Genomic DNA, 16890 nt, shown 5'->3' on the forward strand with positions numbered 1-16890 from the left:
CCAAGAACAGACAGACAGCCAAATCATGAGTGAACTCCCATTCACAATTGCTTCAAAGAGAATAAAATACCTAGGAATCCAACTTACAAGGGATGTGAAGGACCTCTCCAAGGAGAACTACAAACCACTGCTCAACAAAATAAAAGAGGACACAAACAAATGAAAGAACATTCTTTGCTCATGGGTAGGAAGAATCAATATCGTGAAAATGGCCATACTGCCCAAGGTAATTTATAGAGTCAATGACATCCCCATCAAGCTACCAATGACTTTCTTCACAGAATTGGAAAAAACTACTTTAAAGTTTATATGGAAACAAAAAAGAGCCTGCAGAGCCAAGAAAACCCTAAGCAAAAAGAACAAAGCTGGAGGCATCACGCTACCTGACTTCAAACTATACTACAAGGCTACAGTAACCAAAATAGCATGGTACTGGTACCAAAACAGAGATGTAGACCAATGGAACAGAACAGAGACCTTAGAGATAACACTACACAGCTACAACCATCTGATCTTTGACAAACCTGAGAAAAACAAGCAATGGAGAAAGGATTCCCTATTTAATAAATGGTGCTGGGAAAACTGACTAGCCATATATAGAAAGCTGAAACTGGATCCCTTCCTTACACCTTATACAAAAATTAATTCAAGATGGATTAAAGACTGAAATGTTAGACCTAAAACCATAAAATCCCTGGAAGAAAACCTAGGCAATACCATTCAGGACACAGGCATGGGCAAAGACTTCATGACTAAAACACCAAAAGCAATGGCAACAAAAGCCAAAATTGACAAATGGGATCTAATTAAACTCAAGAGCTTCTGCACAGCAAAAGAAACTACCATCAGAGTGAACAGGCAACCTACAGAATGGGAGAAAATTTTTGCAATCTACCCATCTGACAAAGTGCTAATATCCAGAATCTACAAAGAACTTAAACAAATTTACAAGAAAAAATCAAACAACTCCATCAAAAAGTGGGCAAAGGATATGAACAGACACTTCTCAAAAGAAGACATTAATGCAGCCAACAGACATATGAAAAAATGTTCATTATCACTGGTCATGAGAGAAATGCAAATCAAAACCACAATGAGATACCATCTCACGCCAGTCAGAAGGGCGATCATTAAAAAGTCAAGAAACAACAGATGCTGGAGAGGATGTGGAGAAATAGGAACACTGTTGGTGGGAGTGTAAATTAGTTCAACCATTGTGGAAGACAGTGGTGATTCCTCAAGGATCTAGAACTAGAAATACCATTTGACCCAGTGATCCCATTACTGGGTATATACCCAAAGGATTATAAATCATGCTGCTGTGAAGACACATGCACACGTATGTTTACTGCGGCACTATTCATAATAGCAAAGACTTGGAACCAACCAAAATGTCCATCAATAATAGACTGGATAAAATGTGGCACATATACACAATGGAATATTATGCAGCCATAAAAAAGGATGAGTTCATGTCCTTTACAGGGACACGGATGAAGCTGTAAATCATCATTCTCAGCAAACCATCACAACAACAGAAAACCAAACACCGCATGTTCTCACTCATAAGTGGAAGTTGAATAATGAGAACACATGGACACAGAGAGGGGAACATCAAACACGGGGGCTTGTTAGGGGCTGGGGGGCTGGGAGAGAGATAGTGTTAGGAGAAATACCTAATGTAAATGACGAGTTGATAGGTAGAGCAAACCAACACAGCACATGTATTGTTACCTATGTAACAAACCTGCATGTTGTACACATGTACCCTAGAACTTAAAGTATAATAATAATGATTTTTAAAAAAGAAATACATGAGGCTTGGTAATTTATAAAGAAAAGTGGCTTAATTGGCTCACAGTTCTGCAGGAGGTACAAGAGTGGCACCAAAATCTGCCCAGCTTCTAGTGAGAGCCTCAGGAAACTTACAATAATGGCAGAAGGCAAAAAGGGAGGACATCACATGGTGAGACTGGGAACAAGAGAACGAGGAGGGAAAGGAACCAGACTTTCAAACAACCAGATCTTGTGTGAACTCAGTGAACAAGAACTCACTTATCACAAGAGGATGGTAATAAATAATTCATGAGGGATCCGCCCCCATGATCCAATCACCTCCCACCAGTCCCTACCTCCAACATTGGGAATCACATTTCAACATGAGCTGGAGGGGACAAACACCCAAACCATATCAACAGATGAATGGATAAAGAAACTGTGATATATACAGGTTGAGCATCCCTAATCCAAAAATCTGAAATTCTAAATCTTCTAAAATACTAAACTTTTGGAGTACCAACATGATCAAAAGAAATGCTCATTGGAACATTTTGGTCTTCAGGTTTTTGAATTTGGGATGCTCAACCAAGTAAGTATATAATACAAATATTCCAAAATCCAAAAATATCTGAAATCCACAACACTTCTGGTCCCAACCACTTCAAATAAGAGATAGTCACCTTGTATATACAATGGAATACTATTTAGCCTTATAAAGGGAGATGTTGCCATTTGCTACAACATGGATGAATCTAGAGGACATTATGCTGAATGAAATAAATCAGACACAGAAAGAAAATTACTGCATGATCTCACTTATACATGGGATCTCGGGGAAAAAAAAGTCAAATATACAAGGACAGAGAATACAACAGCAATTACCAGTGGGCAGGGTCGGGGGAGGAAATGTGAAATATAGGTCAGTGGATACAAAGAAGCACACATGTAGGATGAACAAGTCTAAAGATCTAATGTATAACACAAGGACTATAGCTAATTATAGTGTAATGTATTCAGGATTTTTGTTAAATGGGTAGACTGTGGCTGCTCCTGCTGCACATACACAAAATAAGAAACTATGTGAGATGATGAATATGAAGCAGTATAATGTTCTCAGTAGTCTATGAAAAATTGAAGATATAATTGCTAGTACAACCAGTAAAAATAATAATTCAAGGAGATATAGCTAATAAGCCAACAAGTAAATTAAAATGGAATTCCTACAAATACTCTCTTGGATTCAACAGAAGGCAAAAAAAAAGGACTACAGGAAACAATAAATAATAAAATCATAGACCTAAATGCAACCATATCAATAATTATGTTATTTTAATACAACTTATATATACTCATATATTTTATCACCCCAAGTTACAAATTAATTGGACCAAGCCCTCCAATTAAAAGATAAGAGATTGCAACAGCCTCCCATAGTACTAGGATTACAGACATGAGCCACTGCACCTGGCCTCTTTCTATTATTTATTTATTTTTTAAGTGAACTGTAAAACAGCCTCAGTCAGATCCTTCAGGAAATATTCCAGAAGAAGGCACTGTTATTATAGGAGATGAAAGCTCCATGTGCATTATTGCCCCTAAGACCTTCAAGTGGGACAAGATGTGGAGGTGGAAGATGATGATATTGATGATCCTGACCCTGTGTAGGCCGAGGCTAATGTGTGTGTTTATGTCTTCATTTTTAACAAAAAAAGTTTAAAAAGTAAAAAACAAATCTCAAAAACAGAAAAACACTTATAGAATAAGAATACAAAGAAAATATTTTTGTACAACTGTATAATGTGTTTGTGTTTAAGCTAAGTGTTACTACGAAAGCTTCAAAAAGTTTTTAAAAATTTAAAGTTTATCAAGTAAAAATATTACAGTTAGAAGGAATAAGATCTAGTATTTGGTAGCATAGTAGTACAATATAGTTAACAATAATTTATTGTACATTTCAAAATAACTAAAAGAGTAGAATTAGAATGTTCCTAATACAAAGAAATGATAAATGCTTGAAGTGATGGATATTCCAATTACCTTGATGTCGTTACACACTGCATGCCTGGTTCAAAATATCACATGTACCCCATAAATATGTACTATTATGTACCCATAATACTTAAAAAATTTTAAAAATAAGTAAAGGGAAATTTTTTAAAATAGAAAAAAGTTACAGTAAGCTAAGGTTAATTTATTATTAAAGAACAATTTTTTCTATACATTTAGTGTTGCCTCAGTGTACAGTGTTTATAAAGTCTACAGTAGTGCACAGTAATGTCCTAGGTCTTCACTTACCATTTGCTCAGTGGCTCACAGAGAGCAACTTCCAGTCCTGCCACCTTCATTCTTGCTAAGTACCCTATACAAGTGTATCATTTTTTATCTTTCAGACCATATTTTTTACCACATCTTTTCTGTTTAGGTATGTTTAGATACACAAATACCTACTACTATGTTAAAATTGCCTATAGTAGTCACTACAGTAACATGTTGTAAAGGTTTGTAGCCTAACAGAAATGGGCTATACCATATAGCCTAGGTGTGTAGTAGACTATACCATCTAGGTTTGTGTAAATATACTTGATAACATTCACACAATGATGAAATGACACATTTCTGAGAACATATCCCCATCGTTAAGCAACACATGACTATATACATAAACACAAACCATCATAATGAACCAGTGATCTATCTCACTTGACCCAGTTGTTGATAATTCATACAGTCATCTAGTATGTATTATCTACTATGTGCTAGGTGCTTGGGACACAAGAGCATTCAAAAGAGACAAAAATCTCTGTCCCTAGCATTTTATATTCGTTGAAGGGTGGGAGGAGGAGCCAATGGGAGGGGAGAACAAACATAATGATTAAGTAAATTACATAACATGTTAGAAGGTGATAAATGTTGTAAAAAAAGTAAAATAGAATGAGGTGTTGCAATTTTAAGCAGGGTAGTCCTCACTGAGAAGGAAGCATTGAGAAAATACTTTGAGCAAAGTAAATAAGGGAGTTAGCCATCTAAGAAAAATCGTTCTAGGTAGTGACAAAAGCTATTGCTAAACTAGACCATACTTGACTTGCTCAAGCATGGAGTAGAGTGAGCAAGGGAGATAATAACAAGAGATGAAATCAAAGCAAACTGGAAAGGAGAAAAGGCACATTTGGAGGGCCTTATAGGCCGTTTGGAGGAATCAATGCAAGGTTTCTGAACAAAGTAGAAACATAATTTGATTTTGGTTATAAAAGCCCAAAAAAATGTTTTATGGAAGGTGTTTCAAGGCATATACTCAAAATGAGAAAAATCTCCCCTGAATATCAAGAATTTTATTTATAACTTATCATTAATCAAAGCTTCCTTTGTTCTATTTCTAAACTACTTCATTCAAACTTAAAGGGGTATTTTTCAAGTTAAATATCCCGAAATTTGTTAGTTCACACAAATGTACTTCATCACTTGTACTGCCTTTCCACCTTCTTCTTTTTTTTTTTTTTTGAGTCAGAGTCTCGCCTCTGTTACCCAGGCTGGAGTGCAGTGGTGCGATCTCAGCTCATTGCAACTTCTGCCTCCCAGGTTCAAGTGATTCTCCTGCCTCAGCCTCCTGAGTAGCTGGGATTATAGGTATATGCCATCACGCCCAGTTAGTTTTTGTATTTTTAGTAGAGACGGGGTTTCACCATGTTGCCCAGGCTCGTGTCGAACTCCTGAGCTCAGGCGATCTACCTGCCTCGGCCTCCCAAAGTGCTAGGATTACAGGCATACGCCACCGTGCCCAGCCTCAACCTTCATTTTCAATCCATTATAATCTATTTTTAATCCAATTTAAATTAGAAAATGAGCTTATTTTTACATGAAGTCTTTCCTCACCTTGCTTATTATAGCCACCATTCTCTAAGTCTTTTCCTTCTTGAATTATGGGAACAGTAACTATACTTCTCTACTTCATTTTTAGGTACATGAGAAACGTATCTGTGACTTATTTAAGACTGAGTCTGGGCCAGGCACAGTGGCTCAAGCCTGTAATCCCAGCACTTTGGGAGGCCAAGGTGGGTGGATCACCTGAGGTCAGGAGTTTGAGGCCAGCCTGGCCAACATGGTGAAACCACATCTCAACTAAAAATACAAAAATTAGCTGGGCGTGGTGGCACACGCCCGAAATCCCAGATACTTAGAAGGCTGAGGCAGGAGAACTGCTTGAACCTGGGAGGCGGAGGTTGCAGTGAGCCCGAGACCACGCCATTGCACTCTGGCCTGGGTGACAAGAGCGAAACTCTGACTCAAAACAAAATAAAGACTGAGTTCGGCCAGGCACAGTGGCTCATGCCTGTAATCCCTGCCCCTTGGGAGGCTAAGGAAGGAAGATCACTTGAGGCAAAAGTTAAGACCAGCCTGGGCAACACAGCAAGACCCCATCTCTACAAAAATAAAAATACTGGCTGGGTGTGGTGCTTCACATCTGTAATCCCAGCACTTCTGGAGGCCAAAGTACAAGGATCGCTTGAGCCCAGGAATTCAAGACCAGCCGAGGCAACATACTGAGATGAGACCCTGTCTCTACAAAAATTTTAAAAAGTAGCAGGGCATGATGGCAGATGCCTGTAGTCACAACTACTCAGGAGGCTGAGGTGGAAGGATCACTTAAGCCCAAGAGATCAAGACTGCAGTGACTGCACTCTAGCCTGGGTGACAGAATAAAACCCTGTCTCAAACAAAAAAAAAATACAAATACAAAAATTAGCCAGGCATGATAGCACACACCTGTAGTCCCAACTATTAATACTTGGGAGGCTGAAGTGGGAGGATTACTTGAGCCTAAGAGGTCTAGGCTGCAGTGAGCTATGACTACACCATCGCACTAAAGCTTGAACAACAGAAAGAGAATCTGTCTCTTTAAAAAAGTAATAAATAAGACTAAGTCAGTGTCTTCAGAGAACAGATTATCTTAAATAGATGCAAAAGGCAGTTTGTATCACACAATGGGTTATTTCTCTAATCTTTCTCTTATTTTAATCTGTAATTAAGCTCAACTGATATTTTTTAAGGCAACTCAAAGCACTTTATGATAATGTATTGATTTGATCCCATAAACTTGACATTTTACTATCAGAACTACATATATAGCCTGAAATCTGGATGATGTCATAGTCATTAATGAAAATGCCAAGAGCCTATCACCGATTCATTTTCATCCAGAGAAGTCTATTCCTACGTAGCTTTCACTTTATAAATATATACTTTTCCCACAATTCTACTATAATCTAGAGGTTTTTGTTTGGTTTTGTTTTCTAAGGAGAGAAACCCACAGAGAAGGCAAATATATATTTTAAACTACATTTGAGAAAGCAGACTTTTTAAAAGAACAAAATTTGCTAGTTCTCTTCCCATTATCATTACTATTTATTTTTTCAGCTATATTCCACCCACATTTAAAGTCCCTAAAATGTTCTTAAAAAGGAATTTGGTAAGATCTAAGGATAAACATCTAGGTCTCAGTATAATTTATACCAACTTACTATGACATCTTCAGCCATTCATCACCTTCTGGTTTCCAATCTCCTTTTACCAACCTCTCAAAATTCGTTATAATGGTACCACCTGCACCTAAAAATATGAAAATAAAACAAGAATATTTGGCCAAATTTTCCTGTAAAACATATTTAAAGGGAGCCATAATTCTGTCACCTGATAATACATTCCAAGAGGATTCCCAAAATGTAATTCTTGGAAAGAAGAAAAAAGTTGCCTTGTACATTTAGGGTACTAAAACAACTGCAATTCTTCCCTTTCACCAGCATGTCAACTGTTAAAACTGGGGCCTCGGGCACAAAGATATGGTTAGAGGTTTCTTTCAGAACTGAAAAATAAAATCCTCTGCTTTATCATTTCCTTTCCTGATATGACCGGTTTCAGGTGCAGTATACTGTAAAATGAGGTTACAGAGATTTGTTCAATTCCTACATGCAAAACAAAAAGGCAAGTGATGTAAAGTTCAATGATCATGAACCCATAGTCAATCATATTTACTATTTCTAGTAATTCTGAATGAAAAAAACACAGAAAAGACAGAGCAATATTTTTTATTCACATGTACCACATAATTTCTTATGTAAACTTATTTTATTTACAGAGGCACTATACCTTAATTAACTATAAATCTTTCTGGTTCTGGGGATCTTAATCAAACCAATCATAAAAATTTTCTATCATAAGACACTCAGGCTCAAAATAATGGCTTATGACTAGTACTAGTTTTGAATTAACTTTACCAGCCAACAGAAACAAGGTTTTTACCTTCCAAAAAGTCTCTGTTATTAAAGTATGTGATCCATTAATGTAACTAGAGAATTGTTCAGTAATGGTATTAATAATACACCAACAACAGAATATTTATGAACACATATTGTCAATATTACCTCGGGCCCATCCAATAGCTATCATGACTATCCAGCCATTTTTGTAATAGCTATTAGCATGTGTGACTCCACCTACTATTTTCCAAGTTCTGGTCACTTCCTTCATTCCCGAAGCCAGTAGTTGAACAGGTAGATATGAATAGCCCTGGGAAACTAGGTCATGCGGGCAAAAAAATGTAATATACCTGAAAATGAAATGTCAACATTTTAATATATTAATGGAATCAGAAGAACAGAAATTAAAATCTAACCTAACAGCAATAACAATTTGGCAAAACACAACAAATGGAATTTTCCATATAAACATTTAACTTGATTTCAATAAAAGCATAACTTGGGTAGGGAGGCAATTTTTTAAATCACATGAAACATATGTCATCTGCCAAAAAGTCATGATCAGAGAAGAATGTAAATTGTGGACTTCTGAATACTTTATAGATATATGAAATATTTAGTGAGCTCTTAATTTGTGCCTATATTGTTCTAGAAGCTAAGTGCTGAATCCAGTAACAAAACAAATGTATAATCATTTCCAGGGGTAGGAACTCCTACACAGTGTCTTTGTCCTCTGGGAAAATGAATTAGAGAAAGGGTCCTTTGGTAACAGCAAGGGCTACATTTCAATCTCAACTAACGTATTCACCTGTGCCCCACTGTGCAGGACATAAACTACAATCTATACAAAGGTACATGACGGCTCACAAGGAGGCAGATTTGTATTAAGGAAAAACACATTTCTATACAGCTGAAAGAATATGAAGCTGTTCTTTAATTTAGTTCACTAAGCTTAAGTTTTAACCAAATTAAACTGTGATTAAAAATAATTCATCCCATCTATGGTAAATTATTTTTTTAAACTTCATTTGTTCTAAGCATCTATTCAAATACTAGCAGTAAGATCTATTGGAAAACATACTGCTTTTTTCTCTCCATTCTCCAAATACTCTGGCTGACAATTTTGTGCTTAAAGTAGAACATATCTTCTTTCTAACGGGGTAAATAAAAGACATGGCATGAAAGAATATCATATATCTTTTAAAAGAAGCTATTAATCTTATTGCAATTCACGATTTATAAAGTCAGAATTCTTCAATGTTCATGAAATATGAAATGTTTGCCAAAATACTGCTTCAGCAACTAAATAGATACAATAGTCTGTTTAGCCTAAAGCACCCTTTCTTCTTCATCTCCACTTACCAATTCCTTCCTATTCTTCAAGGTGCCACTCAAATATTACCATAGTCATTGACTTTGGGATTCTTATTTTATTTTAACATCTCAGCTCAGACTACATTCTGATGGCTCTGTAAAACTAAACCAATTGGTTCCTATGCCTAAAAATAGCTCTTTATACATTATTCTTTATAATATAAAATAAAGGCTATAATGCTCATAATGAACTATAATAGTTCTTAGATGACAGAAATCATTCATCTTGTTACCCTCTAACCTAAAACTCAGCATGATGAAAAGTAGCCCTGAATTAAATCATTTATTAGCAGTCAATCTGGATTCAAAATCCAAAATACAGCAAATCAAAGCATTAGTTGATAATTAAAGAGTTTGAGAAAAAAGAATAAACTATCTGAGAGTAGTAAAAAGATTTCTGAAGACCATTTGTATGGCTTTAAAATTGTACATGTTCTATAAGATTTTTAAAAACAACTAGTATGATTTAAAATTTTTACACATTCATAGAAAATTTGAAAGTCTGTATAGTTCTCTCTTTGAATATAGAACTAATTTCTAAAAAGTTGGTTAGGTAATGGGGGAAAAGTATACACACTTAATTTTTAAATGTATTTTTATATCTATTATAGATTACATTAAGAAAGGGGGATTTGTTTTCACCTTAGCAGTAATGAGCACCCAAAAGTAAAATATTCAAAAAAACAACCAAAAGAATGTTATAAATGACCCATTTTCATTCCTTACACTAAGCCTAACTTTAACGTGAGTTAAAAACCTATACTATTACAATAGCAATCTTGGACTTCGGTATTCAACTATGTGACATTATAGTATAAGACATTAAAAAATTTGCAATTATTGCAACTCTTCTATTTAATCAGATCTTTCTAAAGCACACCTACAATAAGCTAACATTTTAAACAAAAAAACTGTTTTCATTTGAGAGTTAAGTAGCCACAGGGCAAAAGAACAATTGTTTATTGTGCTCAGTAGACTTACAAGTAAACATATCAGACCAATGGCACACTCAACAACCATTCCTGCTCTATAACAAATTAGCCTTTAAAATTCTTTTAATAAATCCCTCAACCAACACTTATTAGGTAATAACCTTGTAACCCTTCTATAAACATAATTTCACCTTTAACTAAAATTATCATATCCAAGGTAACTTTAACTTGTAAAGTGCCTAAAGAAAACATATCACAAAATGAGAGAGGAAGTGGAATGAGAAAACAACTGACTTCTCATACATTTAACTATAGGTTAAGTTAATGGAGAGAAAAAATAACGAAAGAATAAACGTCTCAAACGGGATACAAACAAGACCCTAGGCCACAAACAAATGAAATCTCAACCAGTTTAAGAAAAAGTGAGAGTAGAATTTAGGTATATATAAAAAGTTAGGCAGAGAGACGCTTCCCAGGCTTAGTCACTGAGAACTCTGTTTTCACTCTACTATCAATTCCACTCCTCTATCGAAAACAGTATCACTTAACTAAGACAAAACACAATGATAAACTAAATGCAGTTCATGTTAGTCCAGTATGACAGCTTTGTTCTTGCTCTTACCACTCCAACAAATTGAAAATTTTTTGTACATGCTTTGAAAAATACAGACAGAATGACAACTATAAAATGATACATTTTGTTGTATTTTTCCTCATCTAAATGTAGTCTCGGTTACACAAATGTGCCATATATAAGTAATTGATACTTGAAATTTTAAGAAAAATATATAGGAAACAAAAATAAACATACTAAAAAATTATAAAATATTTATTTCCCCCGGGAACAGCTTTTCAAAACAAACAAAACCTATGAAAGTGTACACAATACTATGACATACCAAGTTATTGTTTCTCTTTGCCAGTAGATGGTGCTAATTTCCAGATGTATACACTATGAGCTACTGTACTAAAGATTACCTTGCTTGCTTGTTTAAAAACATTTCTAACATCATTTTATCTCTCAAATTAAAATCAAATGGGCAGGGCACGGTGGCTCACGCCTGTAATCCCAGCACTTTGGGAGGCCAAGGCGGGAGGATCACGAGGTCAAGACTTCAAGATTAGCCTGACAAAACATGGAGAAATCCCATCTCTACTAAAAAACACAAATTAGCCAGCATGGCGGCGGGCGCCTATAATCCCAGCTACTTGGGAGGCTGAGGCAGGAGAATCACTTGAACCTAGGAGGCGGAGGTTGCAGTGAGCTGAGATCGTGCCATTGCACTCCAGCCTGGGCAACAAGAGCAAGACCCCATCTAAAAAAAAAAAAAAACCTCAAATGAAGCAAAGATTACAAATTTGTTCTAAATATGAAAACTTTGAAAAAGAAAATAGTAAAATACACTATGTCTTTAAGCCATAATTTTTTTATATTTAAGGATCTCTGAAGACAAAGATAACATTCCTGTTTCCAGAGTACAAACCAATATACTGTGTAAGTACAGATTAAAGGACTAGCTGCGCCAGGTTGGAATCCCAGCTTCAACTACTCAGTAACTGTGACACCTTAGGCAAGTTATTAACCTCTCCATGCCTCAATTACATGCTTTTTAACACGTAATTGAATAAAATAATACCTACGTCGCAGGGTTCTTGTCAGGTTTAAGTGAGATAATATAAGCAAAACACTTAGAAAACTGGGACACAGTAAATGCTATGTAATTGCTATTATTGTTGTTTTGTAATGCCTAACTAAACACCTAGAACCAAGAAAACTGCCATCAACAAAAGAATAAAATATAGATATTAATATAATGGACTATACAGCAGGGGGAAGTTATGTTCTACAGCTACATACAAACACACAGATGAATCTTAGTAACATAATGTTGAATACAAATCCTAGCTTTTTTATGTAGTTTTAGCATATGTTTATATCCATAAACAATATAGTTGTTAAAGGTTTTATAAATAGAATCATATGTATTTTTCTGTTTAAGCTCTATTCCTGAGATTTATTCTTATTGTGTGTGGTTATAATTACTAATTTTCACCAGTATTTACCATAACAGAATTAATATGCCATAATTTATCCATCATTTCTCTGCTGACAGAGTTGTTCCCAGTTTTCCCTATTATAAATAGTGTTTCTAAAAACATTCTTGCACATATCTGTACATAAGCAACATTTTCTCTTGTTATATGCTTAAAGATTTATTTTAGGAAAGTGATTCTTAAACTCTATTAGATAATGCCATTATATTAATATCCATATTTTTTCTTCTGTGGATGAGCATTTTTATTGCTTCTAGTTATTTCTCTGGGCATCATGAAGTTGAAGATAATGGTTACTTCTGAAGGCGGAAGAAAAGAGATGGAATGGGAGGAGACCATAGAAGTGACATAAAAACTAATGGTAAGGGTTCTGAGAAGATGGTAGTGGCTGCATACATTCTGATACTCTTCAAATTCCCATAAAAACATACAGAGAAACAAGACAGGAAAACCAAAATCCCATGCACAATAGTTGACTCTTCAACAACATGGGGGTTAGGGATGCCAACCCCTATGCAATCAAAACACCACATATAACTTCTGACTCTCCAAAATCTGACTATTAATACCTTACTGTTGACCACAAGCCTTACCAATAATATGAACAGGTGATTAACAGATTTTTTTATGTTACTTGTATTACATAATTTTTTCACTGTCACCTATCTGTCCCCGATGTATTCTTATAATTAAGCCACAGAAAATGTTATTAAGAAAATGTTAAGGAAGAGACAATGTATTTATTATTCATTAAGTGGAAGTGGATCATCATGAAAGTCTCCATTCTTCTTCATCTTCACAAAGAGTAGGCTGACGAGGAGGAGGGGTTGGTCTTGCTATCTCAGGGGTGGCAGAGGCAGAAGAAAATCTGCACATAAGTGGATTCACACAGTTCAAATTCATGTTGTTCAAGGGTCAACTGTACTTACAACAAAACTATGTGACAAGGTATCCCCTCAAACCCCAAAATGCAAGTGGGTAGAGAAAAATCACTAACACCCACAACACTGTACTACTTGGCAGAAAGAAGAAAGCAACAAGGTGGCAACTGATGAACTTAAGACCAAAATCATACCAAAATAGCTAACGGGTATTCACTGGAAAGCAGAGCAGACTCATTTGGAAATACACACACACACACACACACACACACACACACACACACACAAATGCTACAACTGACAGAGGTTCTGGCATCTCTAATACCAGATAAGACAAAGAGCCCATGATAAGAAGTTCTGAAAGGGTTGGAACAATTTAGTCCCTCTGAGCTTTAAGCTTTTGAAACTGACCCACCAGGGCTCTCTTCTATAATAAGCCCCACACTGAGAAGAAACTGAGAAGAATCAAGCCTGAGCTCCCCACACTGAGAAGAAACTGGGAAGAATCAAACCTGAGCAGAATAGAACAGAAGAAAGAAAAGGTCCACACCAAGCCAAGGAAGGTAAGAGATCCAAGAAATATCAAAAAGCAGGTCCTCATCTTTTGAACACTACATAAAAACAAAAGCAGGAGCTCTGTGAAGTCAAGAAAATATTTCCACCACATTCTGCAAGTTTATGAAAGCCAATTTCATATAAAAATGACCAAAAGTATCAAGATCAAATCCTATACAAAGTTATTACAAGAAAAAAATAAGCAGAATAAATCCCTATAGACAATGTAAGCACTCAGGAAAATGTGCAAACAAAACAGATCAAAACTGTAAACTACGATTTCAAAACAAGCTAAAGACATTAAGAAAGTCATGTAAGACATAAAAGAACACACATAAGAATAAGCAAAACTGAGAACCAAAGATTCAACACTCAGGAGAGAGTAAGAGATAAAAGAAAAAAAATCATTTCCAAAATAAAAAACAAACCAGAAAACACAAAGAGAAACATAACAGATAGTGTCTTCAAAGAAACAGCAGGAGAAAAGAGAAAAACAAGTGAAAAGCAGGTTAATTTTTTTAGAAATATAGATTTTTTAAAAATCCTTGAAGAAAGGCAAAGAAGAGCCAATATACCAATAATAAGAGTTCTTAACCAATGCAAAGGAAGAATACAAATACTAGTATTACTTTCTCAATTAAAAAAAAGTGTAGGTACCAAAAAGAACACACCATGTAGAAGAGAATACTGTTGCACAACAACGAACACCAAGATATTTTTTTTAAATGACTGGACCTTAATGAAAAAATAAATCTTTAGGGATCTAGAAAAAAAAGATCTTAAAAGAGAAAGAAAATTAAAAGATCACCAGACTTTCACAGCAGTGCTTTAAGCCAGAAGAAAATGGAGTAATATATTTAAAATGACAGTGTAAAATAGTACATTTATTGTTAAAATGGGAGAATTAATAGAACATATGCAATAATAATTTTCTGTAATCATTTCTTTGGTAGTCTTTAACATTACTCTAAGACTACTGTGTGCATAATACAGAAAAAAATCAGTAATGTTAGAATATATTAATTTAATCACATCCTATGTCCTTAAGAATCCAAATTCTTAGGGTGGAAGAAAGGAGATATATATGTAACAGGGAAAAAACTTTAAAAAGCTATATGGTCCTGAATTTGAATTAGAAATATGAATATGAAGTCATGAGTTATTTTATCTTCATTTTTCCTAGCTCTGTTCACTAAAAAGGCCTAGACATAATGATTAACCCAATAACAGTGAGCGTCTCTAGCACTCAAATTGTGGTCTTGAAATGCCATTGCTCACCAAAAGAAACCAGAACGTCTTAGAGAAACAAGTGATTCCAGAAGAAAAGCACATGATGAATCTTACAACACCAGGTAGAAAGTAAACTAATTCAAAATCTGTCTCAGGAGTCTATCTGAAGAGGCTTCCACTGGCTGAAGATGGGATAATTTGAGCTTCGATATGAAAATAACTGAAATTTTATTGAAACCAATGAAATATGGTTAGTCCACGAGCTCATAATTATTTTATTTAAGCTGGTATCTTTAGACGATGACAGAGATCCAGTTCATTATACTGAAAACTGGTAAATGAAGGGAAAGAACCAAGCATTACCTTTCCAGTATGAACTGTATAGCTGGTTTCCAAATAGATGATAAACAGGAAGTATCTATTTGTATTTTGGGATCTTTGGGATGTCACTTTTCTGGGCAGAAACCTTTCTGGCTGGTGGCACCCTTGACCAAGCTCTTGTCCTGCGTCCAGGAAGAATGAAGTATTCAGACAAGTGGAGGGTGAGCAAGACAAAGAGAAGCTTTGTTTAGTGTTAGAGCAGCTCAGAGAAGACCCACAGTGGGTAGCTCCTCTTTGTAGGCAAGTCATCCTGTTGAGTGTGCAGCTGTCAGCTGAGAGGAAGATGGGTGGCTCCTCTCTGCAAGCAGGTCCTCCCATTGTCTCTGCAGCTCTCAGCAGGGAGGAGGCTCCTCTCTGCGGTTTGTAGGCAGGTCATCCCAACAAGTACTCGGCTCTCAACAGAGAGGGTAGCTCCTCTCTGCAGCTGGTCATCCCCACATCTGCAGCTCTCAGCAGAGAGGAGGCCCTGCAGAGAGGGTAACTCCTCCATGCTCAGCTCTCAGCAGAGAGGGTAGCTCCTCCCTGCAGCTGGTCATCCCCATGTCTACAGCTCTCAGCAGAGGTGGCCCCAAAGAGGGTAGGTCCTCTCTGCAACTGGCCAGTCAACTCTTCCTACTCTGCCCTGCCCTGGCTGAGCCCAGAGCTTTTATGGGCCTCAGAGGAGAGAAATGCATGCTGATTTGTCCATGAGCAGCCATGGGAAGCCATGGGTGGGCCCAGGAAAAGGCATTATGAGTTCCGCCTCTGGTGGCAGGACTGGCAGCCCAGCTCCAGGCTTCAGACCTGCCCAAGCCTGAAGGTGGGGCTTCACTGGGAACCCGCCCCCTTCCACCAAGAAGCCTGTCTGCCTCCCGCGTCATCCATCATGTCCAGGCTGTTGGCACCAAGGGGCACCTGCAGGCCAGCGCCTGGCCACCCTCAGCCACCCCTCAGTTTCCCCTCCCGCACTCTTCAGCACCCAAAGTCCAGAGGGGGCCAAGGTGGCAGGGGGCTGGCACGTCAGCACTGCCCCAAGCAACGGCACACCCAGCCAGGCTGTGACAGCGCCTAGGCTCAGCCCCAACCCAGCCCCAACCTTGCTCCAAGATTGGGGAGAGGCCAGGCAGCGGGAGCAGGCACCTCCAAGCCTGCAACAGCAAGGGGGCCCTTCCCAGACCCCACAAGAGTGCAGGTATGCCTGGGTCTGCAGCCCCGGTTTGGGGGGCTGCAGCTGTCGGGGAGGGGTTTGGAATGGGGATCCTGCCTGCTCCATGGAGCGGCAGGTCAGGGATTGCAGCCACTACTTGAAGGCTGCAGCCCCGCCCTCTACTGACTACTCCTGGCTCCCAAGAGCAGAGGGGTGCCTGGGTTGCAGCCATGACTTGGGCAGCTGCAGTTGCACCTGGGGAGCTCCAGCCCCACCAACTTGGAAGGGGCAGGGCTCCCGCATGTCCCCAGCTCCCTTTGCTCCGT

The 16890-nt window shown here is 37.3% G+C and overlaps 1 protein-coding gene across 4 annotated transcripts in view; it reads right to left on the reverse strand.

Moving 5' to 3' along the window:
* The window catches only part of TMEM38B (transmembrane protein 38B), an 81498-nt gene that overhangs the window by 42958 nt on the left and 21650 nt on the right, over positions 1-16890 (reverse strand). For 2 of the 4 annotated variants that reach the window (XM_063787607.1, XM_063787608.1), the window contains exons 4-6: positions 9112-9182; positions 8196-8380; positions 7296-7383 (exon numbers count right to left, since the gene is read on the reverse strand). In XM_063787607.1, the coding sequence (XP_063643677.1) occupies positions 7296-7383; positions 8196-8380; positions 9112-9182 (344 nt within the window). The remainder of the gene's footprint in view (positions 1-7295; positions 7384-8195; positions 8381-9111; positions 9183-16890) is intronic. The other 2 variants (XM_001139453.8, XM_063787609.1) reach the window with 1 other exon arrangement.

This window comes from Pan troglodytes, chromosome 11 (genome assembly GCF_028858775.2).
Source record: "Pan troglodytes isolate AG18354 chromosome 11, NHGRI_mPanTro3-v2.0_pri, whole genome shotgun sequence".
Taxonomy (NCBI): Eukaryota; Metazoa; Chordata; class Mammalia; order Primates; family Hominidae; genus Pan; species Pan troglodytes.